This window comes from Zootermopsis nevadensis, unplaced genomic scaffold, assembly GCF_977971745.1.
Source record: "Zootermopsis nevadensis isolate Lab colony 2312 unplaced genomic scaffold, Znev_1.0 Znev_ptg000011l, whole genome shotgun sequence".
NCBI lineage: Eukaryota > Metazoa > Arthropoda > Insecta > Blattodea > Termopsidae > Zootermopsis > Zootermopsis nevadensis.
The window spans coordinates 795,049-813,555 of record NW_028259143.1 but is presented as its reverse complement, the minus strand read 5'-3'; the positions used below and the strand labels follow the sequence as shown (position 1 = coordinate 813,555).

Genomic DNA, 18,507 nt, shown 5'->3' with positions numbered 1-18,507 from the left:
AGACAATAATTAAGAAAAAGAGACATAGTCAATTTATTATTATACTATAAATCATTCTTTATCAACAATTAACATTACGTAACTTATGGCACATAAACATTTTATGTTATTGAGTACTGATATAACATGGCTCTGGACAAAACATATACAGAGTCCAGAAATAATTCAATTCAATTCATGATAATAATAAAAATGCATTTGCTCCACGCTCAAAAGAAAAAGTCTTCTGGCAACACTGAACATCGCGTGGAATTCAAAACATCAGTCCACTTGGAAATCAAAAACTCGTATTAGTTAACATTAGTCAAGGCTTGCAGTTAGTTTGTGGCAAATGTCACGTAAACCAGTGGTATTCAACCTGGGGTACGCGTACCCCCGGGGGTACGTGAAATTTAAAAAATATATATTATTTTATGATAAACACTGAATAATCAGTAATGTAATTTATTTAATTTATTTTAGATGTAGATTATATACTATGTATAACTTAAATTATACACCAACAACTTTGGGGGTACAAAGTTGAAGAGAAATTATATCTGGGGGTACGCGAACAAAAAAAGGTTGAATACCACTGACGTAAACTACACAAAGTTTCTACGAGTCACGTAAATCAAGACACGCTCGGGAAATTGCATTTTAAAAACCGGCATCTTAAGTCCGTGGTCCACGGGCTGAAACGTCATATGACGGGAATTTGGAGACCCCTGATGTGTGGTTTTGAGCGTGCCACATTTTGATAATAAATTTCTGATGAATTGGTAGAAAGACAACTTTAAAATAAGGATTATCGAAGACTGTGATCACCTCGTGAGAACCCTGGATACCACAAGTGACTTGGGTACTCTTAAGACACCCGCATGACGTAAATACAGGGGCCCAAAATATGTTCCGAAATACTGACATAAAAAGAACGGACGTTGTTACTGGAACCGAAGAGAAACAAAGCCACGCTGGAGACAAGCTGACACGTGCTTACACTGTCTCGTCTTCACTTTAACCTTTGACCGTGAAGGAAGTACGCGCTGAGCGAATAATGAGACAATTCTGTGGAGACAATCCGGCAGGGGAACAGAAATGCAATATCAGGCAACGTGTTGAATGCAAGCAACGAAAATGCATTATGTTTACGTGACAACAACAAAAACAAGTGAACTACAAGGCGCTCAGAAACCAGGGCACTTCAGGGTGGATGTTGTTCAATTTCTGACTAAAGCACACACTTCCCTGAAGTAGAATCCTCAATAACACGAAGTTACTTCTTGAAAATCACTGGGCTAAAGAGTTCTTAAACCAAAATTTAACCTCAACAAGGGTTTATATCTAAACCAGTGGAAGATTTCATAAAACAGTTCCAGAGTTTAGGGAACAAGAAATAAGAATTTTCGCGATAGGCGGGCTTTATAAATGCCTGGAGACGTTTGAATTCTCGTAAAGTAGAGTTACACTACGCTACGTTACGCTAACCCTGGCTGGTCACTTATCAAAAGAAGTGAATCTTGCAGAAGAATTCCTACAAGTTTCACCTCCTTTAACCGATTAATGGCAAATGATTACTTGACTCAAAAGATTACCCCCATCGACCGACATACGCCATTCTAGTTCACAATCTGTGCTGTTTTACGACGGAACAAAGCGACGATCGAAATTAACTTCCAAATCCAGCCTTGAAGTGCTGAAACAATCAGGGCAATGATAAAACAAGCCAGAGGTTACAGATCTTCCTTTGTGGACGACGGGCGAGCAGACTTCATGACGGTGGAGTCCTCAGTGTCGCTGACGTAACCCTTCTCCCCAGTGTAGTGGGTGGGGTAGAGGAGAAGGGGCGAGGCGGACAGAGCCACTAGGTCCCGCTGGGGGTAGTAGCCCTTCCAGGTGTCTCTGAAACACGAGCAGACGAAGTAATGTTCAGTAGCCGGGACGAATCCGCGCGTTCCACGTCCGGAGCAAGTAAAATACGAGGGGGTTCTGAGGGGCAGCAGATGAGGAATTGTTTCCCAGCGACTGTACTTCGTATCTCGATGTCTCAATTCCCATGTAGGTTACAAAGTAATGCGTTTGTTTTCTGCACGCAAGCTAGTGACGTAGGCGAAACGCACAGTTTGTTCCCGGTTCCTGTAATTGCTTCAGTCTCCCGGTCTGCATCACCCAGGGACACTTCGTCGGATTCCTGCAGTATCCACTGTTCAGTGTTCGTGTTTCATAAAACATGTTCGAAGCTTCAAGTTCTCAGCGTCTTAAAACACGATGTTAAAATAAGGGTGGTTGCTACTTACTGGGGGTGTTTGTCAAACAGAATAGGCAGGTACTCGTCCACAGGCACCAGGTTCTCTAGCGGTCTAGCAGCGAGCAGCTTCCGGGCTCCGGATTGGCTGAGCAGGTACCCCAGTGTCCAGTACGAGTAGCCAGCTCGAACTAAGTATCGTGACCCGGGGACCCACGGTTCATCGGACTCGTGTAGCCGCTTGCGTCCCAAGTATCTGCAGCCAGAAGATCACTGTCACTTCACCACCAGCGCTCTGAATCCAGTGCTGGAAATCCAGGAACTAAAATACGCAGACGAAAACCTTTCTCTGGTTCGCACACTCGAAATTAAAAGTATTTATACACTTTCTAAAATACGCTGATGTAAACAAATATTTCTTCGTGTGGATTCATAATTAGATACCACTGTTTCGGAGGAACCACCTCCATCTTTAGGGTTAAAATTTTAATTTTTCTCGTTTAGTTACTTAAAAGTTCTATGAAGTTAAGTATACGCTAATTATGTAACCTGACGGAAAAGTCACAGTTGGTAGAACAGATTTAAAAATGGATCTCAAAACTACGGAATGGATCCATCTGACCCAGAAAAAGGGTCCAGTATTTGGCTACCATGAACATGGACCAGCTGAGTGACTTGCAATTTCTTTTCAATGGAGTCAGAGTTCATTAATTGCCTTCATTTAACTTAAGCTCACTTCACTTCGCTAATGTTTCCATATAGACTCTCATGTTCAGACCGAGGGGAAGTCGTTGTTACACTTTTGCATTGAAACATCGAACTGACAGAAAGTCACGGGTATCAAAACAGTTGATGATGTTACACGACAAGCTTTCTGCAAGATAAGAACAGCGGTTTAATTAAGCGGCAACCATCTAAGAACGGGACTACCGAGCAATTTCCCAGCGGCACAGAGACGTGCGCTGATTGATGAGTCCAGGAACACGCACACTTAACATTAATGGTATCCTTCATTTTCCATATTCAAGTTTCAGCTTTCGAAGACACTTCTCTACTACATTTCCTTCAGCCACACCAGTTACACAGCCGATACATTAATTACTACTGTCTATAATAACTAAAATCATTGAGCTAAAAGGTCTTTTAGCCCTCTGAAGCCTAGTGACGTGTAATCGTGGCGACTTTGTCCAGTTGCTCTAAGCTTAGAGGTCAGGTTAGGTTAGTTTAGGGTTGGTATATTAACTATTACCCATATCTTGGCGCCGTGAATGATTTGGTCACTACTCATGACGTCAATTCTTGTATTAATCTCGAGGTTTATGATCCCAACCTTCTCTATACGTCAAGACGTTTGGCGTCGCTTTAACACAATCCTGTGGCGTGACATTCCGAGGATTCTGTTTCTTTCATCTACATTTCGACGCTCGGCGTCGATTTTCTAGAATCGTTTCCAATGGTATCCGGGGTTCACACGCGGTTAATAATGTACATTTTATAGGCGTCGCGGTGGCAGGCGTCACGACGATTGGCGTCGGTTTGATAATTATGTTTTAAAGGCGCCTCGAGGTTCGCCAATGCTCAATATGACGTATCAACTGTCTGCCGTATTTGAACTCTCTAGTCGGCGTTTCGACGCTCGGCGTCTGTTTGTGAGGACTTTCATGTGGTGTCTCGATTGTCCTCTGGCCTGATTTAGAATTGAAGTGGGTGACGTTCAGCGTCGGTTCGATACTGTCGTGTCGGGGGGCATCCCGAGGGTCACATATTGATGAACATCACAGAAAATGTTTTCCCTAAATCGAAACCTCCACCGAGGCTCGAACCCAGGACAGTTTTCGATTATGCGGCTGTTGTTAAAATACTTTTTTGTAAGCGTCGTTGTTCTATCGAATTTAGTTTGCAAATTACAGGAAACGACTACAGCGGGGATCGAACTAAGGACATTTTGCATTAGTTCTGGCCCTCCTATGAGATCTCCCTGGTCTTGAGAAACATGTATGCCAAGTTTGGCGCAAATCGATATATCCGTTCTCGAGTTTCAAGCGAACAAACACAAAAACTTACAATTTCTTCTTCACATGTAAGGTTATTTAGGCGAGATTCGGCTTTAAATGTAAAAGTGATTAATCTTTCATAACTGAAATCACATGCAAAAAGCCATAACATCAAAGAAAGGTTTATGTTTGATAGGAGACGGCAAAAACTTATGAAAAAAAAACATGAAAAATTTAAACTGACATCAACGAAATATAAACGCAATTCGTCTTAATTCAGCTGAAGATCGCTGTTTACGCAAATCCTGTTTAGAAACGGGCCGCATGAGAACGTAAGTCAGTAACAGCCTTCAACCTTCTTCGTAATGAATTTGAGACAGGGCAAACCGCGGACAATTCAATAACAAAATTCGTTTAAGTTCCAAATGAAGATCAACAAAACAGGCCGAAACATATAGCGGGCTTTTCATTACACGTTTCGAAAGTTCGTTCATTCATTCGCCAAGTCAGTAAATTGTGTTCCGCCAGTCCTAGTTTCGACTTCTGCAGAAACAGATTTTGTGGTCGGGAAAATGCATTAAACATTTTGAATAGAACGACTCTGAGATGAAATTAATTATACACACACACACACAAGGCATTCACTCGCGCTAAATAGCAACAACTTAAAAAAGAATCACTCACAACCTAAGGACTGGAGATTATCCAAGTCTTATTCAGAGTTCGTATTTCAGACCACGTGATAAAACGTCTTAGTGTTATAAAATAACGCGAAGTTGATATGATAATTTCAATAAAACAATCAGCGTACAAGTACTAACAGTTGACATTTTGATTCAATGGCGAATGACATTTCAGTTTCATTCAGAAAGAAAATGGATCAGACATTACGGGCTTCTGTACCAGCGCGCGTTCCTCTCGCGTAGGAGCTGATCTCCGCACAAAGGACGGAAAAGCCTTCATCAGTTCGTATTCAAGATGGCTGATTCACTTACTACACCCAAGCTCTTTTCCTGTGAACAAGATTTGTTGTAAAATGTTGTAAATAGCTTTTAACGAACAGCTCAGAGGAACTGAAGTTCAGGCAGAACCAGTTCCCCTCCACGACAGTCGCCCAGATGACCAAGAAAAGTTAATTACCGTCTTCGCAAGAACCAGACACTAGAAAATAATTCGCGAGCCAACTGCAGAGGACCTGCAACGAGCCCATCCCCCAAGTAGGGCGACGAACTACTAACGTTCGCAGTTTTATCTAATGGCAAAAGGCGTTAGAATATCAACAAATAATTATCTATCAAACCACAAGAGAACTGGACGCATGAGGCCACAATACAAAATTTCAGCAAATTTAACCAATTTTGCTGACAGGCGATGGAGAGAGAAACGTAATTAGGTATTTCGTTAAAGTTTAGATTGAAACTAATTACGCAAAGAAGCTTAACGAACGATAGAAATCTAATTATAAGCGCGTTCAAGCTAACGACAAGAAAGTTAAGTGGGGGGAGGGAGACTAGATATATATATATATATTTTTTTTTTTACAAAATGGTTTGCTGAGAACACGCGCCGTGTTGAGGAAACACATCACACTTCATGCATTACGTCACGACTGAATCCATGGAGTGGAGACCTTACTGCGAAGCGAAAGGCCGTTCAGGTGGTCAAGCTGAACCCTACGGTTCATTACCGTGTTCACAAGAGCCCACCACTTTACCCTATCCTGAGCCAGATAAATCCAATTCACGCCCTCACACCTAATTTCTTTTGTATGCCTTTTAATATTATCCCTGCATCCACGCTTAGATCTTCTGAGTTCAACGAAGAGTTTTTACTGGATATATTTTAGAAAATTTAGTTTGCAGCAGGTTTATCGAATAGGCACGCACCACAGCTAAGAAACATGAGATTATTTTCCAGAAATCACCCGTTGTTAACATCAGAGTATCTGAAAAACTGACATGTCGCTACTTGCATTCATGTTAGAAGCGAGCATGCTGGTCCCAAGTTTTGAAGGCTCGACATACAGAGTGTCCCACCAAAAACGTAACAATAACTGATACACATGTTCTGAACTTCCTTGCCAGGATACGCCCTGCTAAAACTTTCACGAACTCCATCAGACGATTTCGACGCGAAGTGATGTTCGTGAATGAACTCGCATGTTTTCACGTGCACAGCTTTTGCGCAACTGGCGCGAGCAGCGGCCTAGCAACCAGGGTAACTCTGAATCGAGTGTCACGTGGAAGGTTGCGAGGGTCTATTACACGGGGTGTGTGGAGGAGTTTTACGTGGCACACCCTGTGGTAGAACACAGTTTAAATTTGTTACTTCACTGTTTGTTATAGTGCAGCAGCACTTACGTGAAGATCCTGGGTGGAGGATGACACTCAAGACAAGGCAACTACTCACACTAGGTCCCAGTCCAGTTCCAGCTGCTGCATCTCCGCCATCACGTGGGACACCTTTTGTCGAAAGAACGGCTCGAAGCGGATGTCGTCCTCCAAGACCATGACTCTGTTGTAGCCGCGTTCAACAACCTGACGAACACACAGCGAAACCGCACGGGCGCTCCAACTAAGACCACACTAAAACTCTTACCGCAATATTACTATTACTATTATAATCATTACAGTTTTTTAATTATAATGTGGACCCTGGGAGGATGAATCGATCGGAGGCTTCAAAAAATTGCACCTTACAGTGACGAGATTCGAAATTTGTACTTTGACCAAACACTGTCAGCGTAATCAAATGAGGGGAGCTGAGATGGGCGGGGAATGTAGACCGCGCGAGAGAGATGATAAATGCATGTAAAATTTGGCCTCCCTGTTCGCCCGACCACATTCCTGGGAAAAAATTGTGCTCCCCTAAAGCGACGTCTCTGCAGGGTTAAGAAGGAAGACTATCGGTAGCTTCAGCTATAGTTTAAGAGGAAAGGGTAGAGTGCACCTCCACAACAGCTGAAATACAGGGTGGATGTATGTCGAGATGCAAACACGGGTCATATCGTAATAAGGTACACATATTTGTAAAATTTCTTCCTCTTGTGCTCATCTTATCGCAACAGAAAAATAATTAAGCTTTGAACGCCCTGGTATTAATTTATGATAACCCTGTATATAAAGTAACTTTCACAAGGCGAAATGTACACGCGCGCTCGAGAATAGAGCGTCACGTACGTTCCAGTCGATACGCACAACGCGATATTTCCCACATCGCACTGTCATAAATGTTTCCAAATTATATTTACGATCTTATCAAATTACTTTTCGGAACAAGGCTTTTATGTGGCCTGGTACGCGGGGTCGGCACATTTCAAAGCCTTAACAGTGTAGAAATACACGCGCTCTGCGTCTAGGCAAATATTTGTGTATTTGCTGACGTAGGAAGCAGGGGGGGAGGGGAGGGAATCAGGGCTGTATGAGAACTGAGAACCACGTGTCTGAAATACGGCCTACAGGCCTCAATAACTGTTCGGACTGAGAAAGGTGAGTTAGTGGACAATTTGGAAAATCAGAGATTCAAACATGGCGGCTAACCCTTTAGAAAGAACAGAGAGAGACAGAGAAAAATCAAAATTAAAATGTGGGGGAAAAGAGTAACACTTTGTAAGAACTGAAATAAAGTGAGCATGACGTCACCTTTGATCATAATGAACAATTTCAATTAAATGATATTCCAATAAGTGTTTAGCAAAGAAAGTCAGAATCCACTCATAAAACGTATTTTATCCTTGTCCAAGCAAAGCATAAATTCGAGTTATGCAAATTTTTCGCGTGTATCTGAGGTGAGAATAATAAAAAAAAGATACAAAATAACTTAGGCTCTTGCATACAGCGGTAATCGAAATTGTACGACCTAAACGAAAACCAAAATAGTTTGACACTTTTTCGAAACCCTCCCTTCCGAAATATTAAATTTAATTTTAAATCGGGTTATCGGTTCTGTAGTTGATTCACGCGATACCCCAAATCCTTCTAATCACTTGTATGGATCATCTGCTTTGTTCCCTCTCCAGCCGCTGAAGATGGGTTTCGGTAGAAACTAACCGACGTTTCAGAGGTACTTGCTTGATGGCATGATTGTTTTACATGCAACGAGGCACGTCCATCCCTGCCTGCATTTTCGGCGCCGGTACTCCTTAATCACGTAGGCAATTAAACATGAGACTAAAATCTCACCTGACGCCAGACGTTGTAATGGCTAAGAAAGCACCCGATTTCGCCCATTGTCAGCGGCCTGTAAGAAAAAGAAGACAACAAATCATCAGAAGGAGAAAACAGCGAGTGGGGGGGGGGGGGGGAGAGCAGTTTCGCTTCTAGGAGGATATAAATGGGCCCTGTCACTGCAAAGAAAGTTATGGGAGAAAGTAAGAATGGTTTGCTTTCTCTGTAAGATACTCCTTACCAATCCCCAGCTGTATTAACCAAAAACGAACACGCAATATGCTATTCAGAAAACAAAATAATTTAAAAAAAGTAAAATGTAATATCGGTTATGAATCCTGCAGCTCCCCAATCTCATTCTTGGTCTACCAAGTGATCGTTTTCCAACGTGGTGTTCGAGTAATAAACGCACGAAATGTGGTGTCGGACTGAAAATCCCAATCCTTAACGAAATAAACTAACAGATGAACTAAACTTCCTTGAGAATATAATTTTAAGGTAAGTTCTCTGTAACATTTTTAATAAGCAGGCAAAACTCTTTAGGCTGCCAGTTATATTTCTTCTTAAGCTGAAATTAACCCTTTGAAAAACACGACGCTCGTCTAAATAATATTTAAGAATTTAGTCCGTACCGCGAAGAAAACACAACTCTTCAGCGTTACAAAGATCAACTGGTTAACGCTGTTTAAGGGAATAATCGATGTTTATACTAAGAATCAGACAAAACAAATAAATACAAAATGAAGAGTTGCTCACTGTTAAATGAAGTGGTGCATATAATTACCCCTGAGCTTTAAAGGGTTGAAAAAATTAGTTTCTCGCTACTGGTTTACTGCTCGCGTATTTATTATTCTGGAAGTATAAAATCATCGTTCGACAGAATCACTGGGAGTTGGGACGGTAAAAATAATGAGAAGCAGTTCTGAGTAATCGAGGGCGAATTCTGTTTCTTTCCTCCGCGACTCCGGTTTCCGTGTACTTCCATTAATCACACATCAGCAACACACGTTGTAACTACAATTCAATTTGCAACTGCAGAGCGAGGTTTGGGGAAACATTTCATTTGTTACTGAATTCAGGCTGCTTCGTAATTCGATAAACTGCGTCCCTTCTTCACGTACTGTACTGGGCTGTTACAGCAACACGCGATACCGAAGGAGGATTAAATAAGAGGCTAATAAAGATAATTAAAACAGCGGGCGACTCCGTAACACATCAACATTTTGTTAGCAGATCTGAATGCAAAATGAAGGACAAGAGGTATTTTCAAACCGACAACTGGGAACGAAAAGTTTACATGAAACTTGTAATGATAATGGCGTTAGATTTAAAAAAAATTACTGTCAAGAGTATAAGATTCGCACATCACGACATACTACATACATACGTTACAGTCGCAAATCTCCTGCTGAAATGACACCAAATCAGTTTAACCACGTCCTTAAGAGATAAAAGACAGCTTCGAAGTATAACAGATGGTACATCTTTCAGTGGAGCTAGCTGGCTGTGACACCGAAAACTCTCTCGCTGTCAAAAGTTTGGCAAAAGACGGCCAAAAAACGAACAACGCAGAAGTTTGTTATAGAAATAAATTAAAGCACTTGAAAGTTAAAGGACAGTATCAGGTTTAAAACCTTAAATAAGTTTGCAGCTTCACAAAACTTATGTGATAATGTGGGCTTCAAGAGAACTTGGGGAAAGTCCTGGAGTACCAACCAAAGAGTCTTGACATTGCTTTAAGATGCTAAAAGCACAGGAAATTTCAGAGAGCGAAGAACGGAAAACAAAATAAATGATCATGAAACAGATGCAACGGGGAGAAAAAGGGACCACGTATTCTGCAAGAAGAAACTGGAGATACCACAATTACATTAAAGGAAATTGCAAGCGGCGACAGCTCAGTACACTCAGTTCAGAAACTTTCGTGAATTGGATTAATCTGGCTTAGGTGGCGGACCGGAGGCGGGATCTTGTCAATGACACTTCGATTTTAATCAAAAAGACGAATTTCTTGACCAGCTAAACAACTATGAGCTTCTCAAGACGGCATCTGTCCCATGGAGTGAGTGAGAATGTCTATAACACATCAGAGGACGCAGCTGGAGGACGTCTGTATTGAACACGATTTTTACAGGCATGTCCAAGTTTAATGCAAGATTATGTATATAGTACATGCGTTGATATCTCCGTCATAAGAACTTCATACAGAACGCTTTGGCCACAGAAATTCCTTGTGGAATAAAGCGCGAACTTTAAGCACGGCCAGCCCGTAATAATTTATACAGCTTATACAGCGTGTCCCAAAGAAGCATACTCATATGCAGTAAATGAAATATAGAAATTTTAATAAAGTAAACCATTACGCACGTCAGCCCCTCATAGCAACCCAACAGCCTTACTACCCCCTCCCGGAAGCAAATGACGGGAGGTACCGAAAATGGGCCACTTTTGGTGTAAGAGTGGCACACGAAACGATTACTCAGCCGTCACGTCGCCATGTCACAGCGACTGAAATTACACAGCACGAAGTTCCGAGAAGAACACACAAAGGACATTTCTGTATTGCGCGGATTTGTGTTCTCACAGACACTGTGCAGTTACTTCGAGTTTACAATCAACAACACAATGCAATTCAGCTGACAGATCAGCGTTCTGGGCTTGTGGGCAGATTTCAATCACACTCTGATTGCACATTCTTTGAAGATTTATCACACATCATTCCACGAACCAAAATTGTCACTACCGACTCCATGTTGTTATTACTGATTGCAGGAAATTAGAAAGTAGGAAGTTGGGTGTCCTACTGCTGAGAGTCGATAAATACACCACAAACAAAGAAGGAAAGAAAGAATGATAAACATACGCAAACAATAAGAAAGATGCTAATGAGACGTGTCTTCAACAAACAACACCACAGTGACAATGAAATACGCACTTGTTACTAAACACTTCACATGTAAGACTTGGTCCACTTTAATCTCAGTGAGTCGTACATTCAAACAGCGGCTCCATCCCTGGGGTAAAGCGGCCGGAGACTCCTGCCAGGTTAGCAGAGCGAGCAGACATATTTTCATACACCACATACGCCTTCATGGCGTGTCGCTTACTTTAACACAGGGACAAAAACTCACTGAATTCAGTCCTTGTTTTTTTTAAAAAAAAACTGATAGTAGCTCAGCCAGTCTAGGTATTCCGCAGCATTAATAACATCTTAAAGTTCATTACCGTATTCACAGAAACATCTTCTTGTGCCTGCTACACCAAGACACATCCCCACGTCCTGTTCCTTTAATATTTATTTATTTATTTATTCATTCTCTTTGGTTTGCTCGCCCTAAAAACATTTATAAGCAATGTCCTACAGATAATGAAACACTCGCCTCAGACCACTTATCCCCGCCTTACCTCACGGTACGAGTGAACTTCTCAATTCTGGGAGACATCACTTACCTTTTGTGATAAGGATCCGTGTATTCGGGTAGCATGTGGATATCCCATTCTCGCAAGGAACTCTCGTTCAACAATCTGCAACAATAAAGAAAACCAACTTTCGTTCTGCGCTCTTAATTGTTCACGAACGAGATTCAGCACCAACATTTTGTAAGCATTCCTTGCGATTCCCAACACAGTCTTATAGACCCGTCTGGATAACTGTTCAAGAAACAGGTGATTTAAGGTTCTCAAGGCGATGAGTATTGGTGTGCGCCGTGTAGTCTGGTAGATGATGACTGATGCTTCAGAGGTGCTTACTGCCTCCATCATCAGGGGGATAATTCAGTTTTAACGCACTCTATCCATATAACAAAAACCGCCTTGCGTCTATTCGTCTGTCTTACCGTCCATCAGAATAATCCACCTGTTTCGAATTCTGAATATCGTCTCTTTGGGAGACTTCCATAACGAAAGATAATTTGAACTCTTAAATCCAAATACTTTTTAAGGCGATCAAATCATGCAGGAATGAGACGGGCACGAGTACAGGAAGACACATAAAGATCTATTCAGTTACAGACGTTTCGGAGGAACATACTGCTTCAACCATCAGGGCTGAAGATGGAGGCAGAAGGCTTTTCCGAAACTTTGGGATCTACCTTACAGCGCGTTATTACTCAGAACGACAACATCGACACTTTGACAGCGATGAAAGCCTCAAATATCGCATCGATTCAGATATTAGATAGAAGTTAAAATGTGAATTTCTGCAACCGTAGGTAGAAAATTATGGACAAAACTGTGGCGCTCGCTAGGACGAACGCTGTAATCCAAAACACAATTTTTTTTCTGTAGGATAAATCGATATTAAAAAATATAAAGGACTGTGGCAGTAATTAATTGCCGACATCAGTTCATTAGTCGGGGGCAGTTGCTTCAAAACAGACCCTGAATGCCTGTCAGAATACAAATGAAAACGTTGGTGACCAGCGACACCAAATCCAACTTTAAGCGAGTCTGGCACATAAATATATTGTCTGAGCTAAATGGACTGTTCACATGTCGCCAAATCTTTGTTTAGCTCGACACAAAAAAGCAAGAAATAAGCTAACAAAATGATTAATGACCAGCGTGAGGAACACATATTCAAAAATATTAACTGGGATTTCGATACATCGATATATAACGCACGATCCGTTATTAATATACAGAGTGTTCTGTAACTTTGTATCAACACGTCAGGATATAATTCCTGAGGTCAATTCCAGTCACAGATGAGCAGAGATCCTATTTTAGACGGTTAAGGAGCTACGGATATTTGAAATTCAAGACGACGCGAACATTAAATATAACACCAGGGCCATCCATGCGTCTTGAACGACGCAAAACACGATCAAAGATGAACTTCCAGCACGAGAGAGCAGCTCACATATCAGTCGATACGTAACTTAGTACCTGGACGAGCTGTTTCCTGACTGATGGATTGGTCGTGGTGGACCACGGGGCCTCACACCCGTAGATGTCCGTAAACACAAGAGACGAAACACGTAATCGAATTCTCGCATGAATAATGAATTTAAAATATCCGTAGCTCCGTGATCATTTAGATTCGGACCTGTCTTCGTGACATTTATGTCTAATACTGGCAGAAATTCGCCGGGCACCCTGTATCAAACTCATTATAAAAACCAAAATCAATTGAAGATTAGGGCTTCTTGTATTTCTACGGACGTTCTCGAGGGGTGGAATTGTGACAAATGAAATTACACAATCAATAAAACTTCCGATTCTGCTTGCTCAAAGACTGTTTTAAATACCAGTCAAGGTTCTATGGAAAGCAGACAACATGTCTCAGGGAAGAAACTGGGCATGACGTCACAAGTCAGTATCGATGATGATAAATCCACTCGCTTGAGGGATTTATTATCATCAACGTTAGGAAAAATTCGGCATTATCCAAATAAAGGAAATATGTCAGGAATAAATATCAAATTAACATTGAAATAGTCGATAAGAAATTCACACATGTCACATACGAAGACTTCACGGTGATGTGCATTTCCTATTCTGCGTCGTCTTTGCAGGGCAAAAGGCCAGGGACTCGAAGGGTGCTGTAGTCTACAAAGAGGGTTACGAATCGCATTCATGAAGTTAACTACTCATTTACTTTGAAACGAAGAGGGCTGCCAGCAACTGACCGCTAATTGCTTAACCGCCCAGAGACGATGGCCAAGGCGAAAACGTCAGAACAAAGCGAAATGAAGCGGGAATGAGAAATGACGAAATGCCCGGCCGTCTTCACGCACGCAGTAAATGACGTAACAGAACACGGGGCGATTTTAAGTGGGTTTTTTTATCAGGGTGAAGCTTGATTTCACATCCCAAAGGCGGAAAACAAAGACTGATAGTGCCTGAGGACGAAGGGTTGAGAATATTTGCACTTCTGAAGGCGGGGAAGAAATATAGGTGGACAAAGTCACCAATGAACAGATGATAAATGCAAAAGGCATAGATGGGAGGATAATATTTTACTCTGACGTGAAGGAAACTAGGTGTGACGGTGTAGGACAGACTCATTATTCTCAGGACAGGGTATGAATCCTCGGGTTTTGTGGCAGATCGAAAATATTTTCACCAGACAAGAAACACTGTGCTCGATGGAATGAATAACTTGAAGTCTTTCCATGAAGAATATCGAAAGGATACAAGTGCGTCACCCTCCCTCCCCCCGCCACACACACACGGGAGGGCTGCCTTTGTATGGGGTTTCTTTTGCTCGGGTGTGAACGTGGGAGTTATTTATTCGATTTCTAGAACCTGCTCCCTGGCAAGCGGCGCGTAAAGTCATAACCAACACCCCAGAGCACTGAAAAGCCTTCATCCCTTGCTGAACACATGCTGAATATTCAATGCGTCCCAGGAAAAACATAATAGCATCGTTCATAGTACTGCGTTGCCATCTACCGGGGGGTCCAGGCGTTTACAAAAGTCAAATATCTACCCTGCTTCTAGTTTCCCGTGTTCTTCTCAGTCACTCCAGACGAATGTCAGGATAGTGGGCTTCATCTTAAAACAGGCGACTGTAGCCTATTTCCGTTTCCTTCCCGATTCAGCAATCACACAGCGTAATTACATCTGACAATAAATAACTTACGCAGCTAAAACAGCGTCGTTGAATGGGTAAAAGCCGGATGGGGCTCCGGAACAGGAAGACAGGTAATTGAATGGGACTCTCCTTCGTCTGTCCTGTTGTTACATCGGGCACGTGTTTCATAAAAGGGTACTTTACTGTCCAGGAAGCGACAAACGATGTACCAAAACCCGTCCTCGTGATAATACGGTATCTGCGTGTTCTGTAATGCTGTGTCCACAGAGGTATTGAGGGCCGTGACGCCGTGTGGACTTCGGAGGAACACGCTGTCTCCATCTTCAGCCTCTTTGGCACCTGGGGGGGACTACCACACGCGACGTCCACGGAACCAATCGCCCACATACGACGAGCCGAATGGGAGCGACAGAATTATTAAGGTTCATATCTTTCTGGGACACTGCGACAGTTAACTGGAGGATATGACATTTCGTATTCATATGAGGGTGTCATCAAAGTGTGTGCCATTGGGCGTGTAGGAATGAGCCACTAAAATCCTTTCACTGTGAACAACGCGTTTCACATTCAGCCCAGACTGGCGTAAACAATCTGTTAATCAACTCTTACATAAGAGTCTGATGTCTGAAACGTCAATGCATGAACCTATGCACAGCTTCTGTGCATAAACGTCACCCTTATCAGCAGACTTCACACAACACCGGCAAGAAACTTCCAAGTTGGAACTATACAAATCACTAATTACAGCTATTAAAGTCACTACATGATTCAATATCGTCCCTTTCCAAAACACAGAAAGCTGTTTCGTATGGGAGTAATAAAGGCATTTTCCTTTGGGGGAAGAACACTAAGACAATAACGTGGATCCCGTGACGAGGACAGAAATACCTGCCCTTACGTGGGATCGAACCGTAGTCGTCAAATCAGTGGCCCAGTCATTTATTGATAAAAGTTTAAAATCGATTAATAAAAGCCTACAGGATTTCATTTATTATTCTCATAATTACATCGCGAATATCTTGCTACCATGCACTGCCCCCAGATACAATTAAAATAATTCTGACATGATTTATTACGTACAGACCTAAAGCATTCCCATGATCTTCTCAACGTACCCTATCGCCTACACGTACGATGGTCTAAGACACACGCGAATTTGATTGTGAATTATAAATTCAGACGGATTTGTCGTAAGACAAGTTTCGACTTTGACGTCTCTACATATCGCACGTTTTAGACAGACATCTCATTACAAATTCGTAGTTATTTGGCATAAAGAGTAAAATGTAGTGCAGACGTACGCATGTAAACAGCAGATCAAAGGTATCAGTACTCAAGCAATGTGTTCCAGCTCTGAAGCAATTTGACTCCTGTTAGCTTTAAAGCGGATTAGCTTCCTTCTGACGTAGAACACAACTCATAGAATTCTGACTGCGAGACGCGACAAATCCATCTTACAAACTCCATCTACTGTAACACTTCCAGTAACTGCAGAGAGAGATTTATGACGAGGACACACGTTCTTTATAACCCGGTAATAACGCACTCCCTAAGAGATCGCATCTGCTCCTTTAACCCCCCCCCCCCCGGCCCCTCAGAACATCTGTTTACTGCTCATTTGTTTTCCGAAACAAAAACACAAATGTGAGTGGCCCGTACAGCAAACGCCCGGACACACAGCAGTTAAAGAAACCACGCATCTGTGATGCCAACCACAATTTTTCTTCGACCTCAAAACCTGTTCGGACCCCATACGAACTTTATGAACGTCTTCTCTACATCCGTTTGGTATCTACAGAACAGACAAGTGCCTGTCAATTTCCGTCTTGTTAAAACGGCTTCTTCATTTTTCTCGATAAATGATTTCTTCTTCATTCAGTTTTCAATTCTGTGTAAAAGCGAGTACGTAAAGCCGTCCCACTATACACCATGTAGGCGCTTTGGGGGGAGGGGGGGTTAGCGTCACGCTCCGGCCGCGCTTTATCCCAGGGAAAAGGACCCCGGTACTCATCGGACAGGAGGCTTTGTCCCCGTCGGGGATCGAACCCCAGTCTTCCAGTCACTGAAGCAAGGGCGAATTACAGAATTAATTTGTGGAAAGATAACGTGAAAAGGATTCGAAAGGAAGCGGGCCCGGTATTTTTTAGATATCCCAGTATTTGCACAAAGCAGCTGAGGAAAGTCACAAAATACCTCGGTCAGTCAATCCTGTGCCCGGGCAAAGATTCGAACACATGGTCTCCAGAGAATAAAGCAGGGGCCTGTGGCCCTTACAAGGACAGCTGACACAAGTCGGACGATCGTAAAAAACTTCGTTTATCTTACCGTAAGTTTGAGATCTAAAGAGGATCTGCGGTTGGGTACAGGATCAGATAAGAGAAGTTTAAATCCGCTCTGAGGCTCCCAAGCCCCGTACAGGAGCTACTTTACGAAGTCTAGAAAGACACGCGGCAAACATAAATCCAGGAGCACAGCTTTAGCTAAAATTATAGCGTACGAGCTGGTATTTTAAAAGGTCATTACAAGCTGCATATATTTGATAACACTCGCATGATAATTACCTGTGAAAATAACACCAGACTTTATGAGGATGACACAGAAACTTCAGAACAGAAAAGCCTGCGGTCCCCCCCCGTCACGCCTCCCAGTACCGAAATATAAATTCCGGTCACGTGTGTCTGGTATCAGGAGACGGATGCAACCCCGCACATAAGAATATGGCGAATACAGAGCGTAAATTTATACGCGAGAAAACCCATTATCCAGGTGCTGTGATTCAAAAGAGTCCCTACACAGAGAAATTTCGTAAAACAAATTGTGTATTTTCTTCTTGGAGAAAAATAAGCAAGAACACAGATACTGATGAGAGCATTTGGACTAAAGGGAGAAGCAGTAACATCATAATGAAGAAAAATACACGACGAGGAGCTTCATAATTTGTACTCTTCACTAAATATCACTGGGATGATCAAAGCAAACAATTATTTTAGCGAGCACTCTTCAAACGAACGCTGTTTTAAAATGTACACGAGGTTAAAATCGGTATTAAAGTTTGTGACAATTTTTATCAATTGTCAAATAAAACATACAAAAATTTATCGCGCATTTACTACACGGATCATAAAGATATGTTCAAGAGAAAAAAAAAACTCACAAACTGAACAGGACAGAAAATGTAAAAAAATAAAATTATTTTAGTGCACGATTTGGATTTTCACATTCAACTGCAACGGAACATTGTCGGTGTCTTTGGAATAGCAGAACAACATGAAATTCTAGACCAACTTTAAAGGGTTTTACCATACGCCTTGTTTGCAGGTAGACAGGCGAGCAATACGTACACACTTGAATGAAAAAAGACACCGTTTTCCATTGACGGAACATTTTCCCGTCTGTTCATACGAACCCGTGGCTCGAATTCAAATGAGCGTGACGTGGATATTTTCCTTGCATACGCCTCGACGAACAGAACAAAACTACGTCGGTTTACAGTGACAGTGTACAAACACGAGCACACGGGATATGCAACACAATGGGTTATCGGCGAAAGCCGAAACTGGTCTGAAGCGGTCCATTTCCTCCATT

The 18,507-nt window shown here is 42.1% G+C and overlaps 1 protein-coding gene across 1 annotated transcript in view; it reads right to left on the bottom strand.

The window, feature by feature from the left end:
* Positions 1 to 9: 9 nt before the first annotated feature.
* The window catches only part of LOC110840025 (glycosyltransferase 25 family member), a 63,239-nt gene continuing 44,741 nt past the window's right edge, over positions 10 to 18,507 (bottom strand). The window contains exons 6-10 of the mRNA XM_022084697.2: positions 11,835 to 11,909; positions 8,400 to 8,457; positions 6,628 to 6,755; positions 2,277 to 2,480; positions 10 to 1,881 (exon numbers count right to left, since the gene is read on the bottom strand). Coding sequence (XP_021940389.2) covers positions 1,713 to 1,881; positions 2,277 to 2,480; positions 6,628 to 6,755; positions 8,400 to 8,457; positions 11,835 to 11,909 — 634 coding nt within the window. The 3' untranslated portion in view covers positions 10 to 1,712. The remainder of the gene's footprint in view (positions 1,882 to 2,276; positions 2,481 to 6,627; positions 6,756 to 8,399; positions 8,458 to 11,834; positions 11,910 to 18,507) is intronic.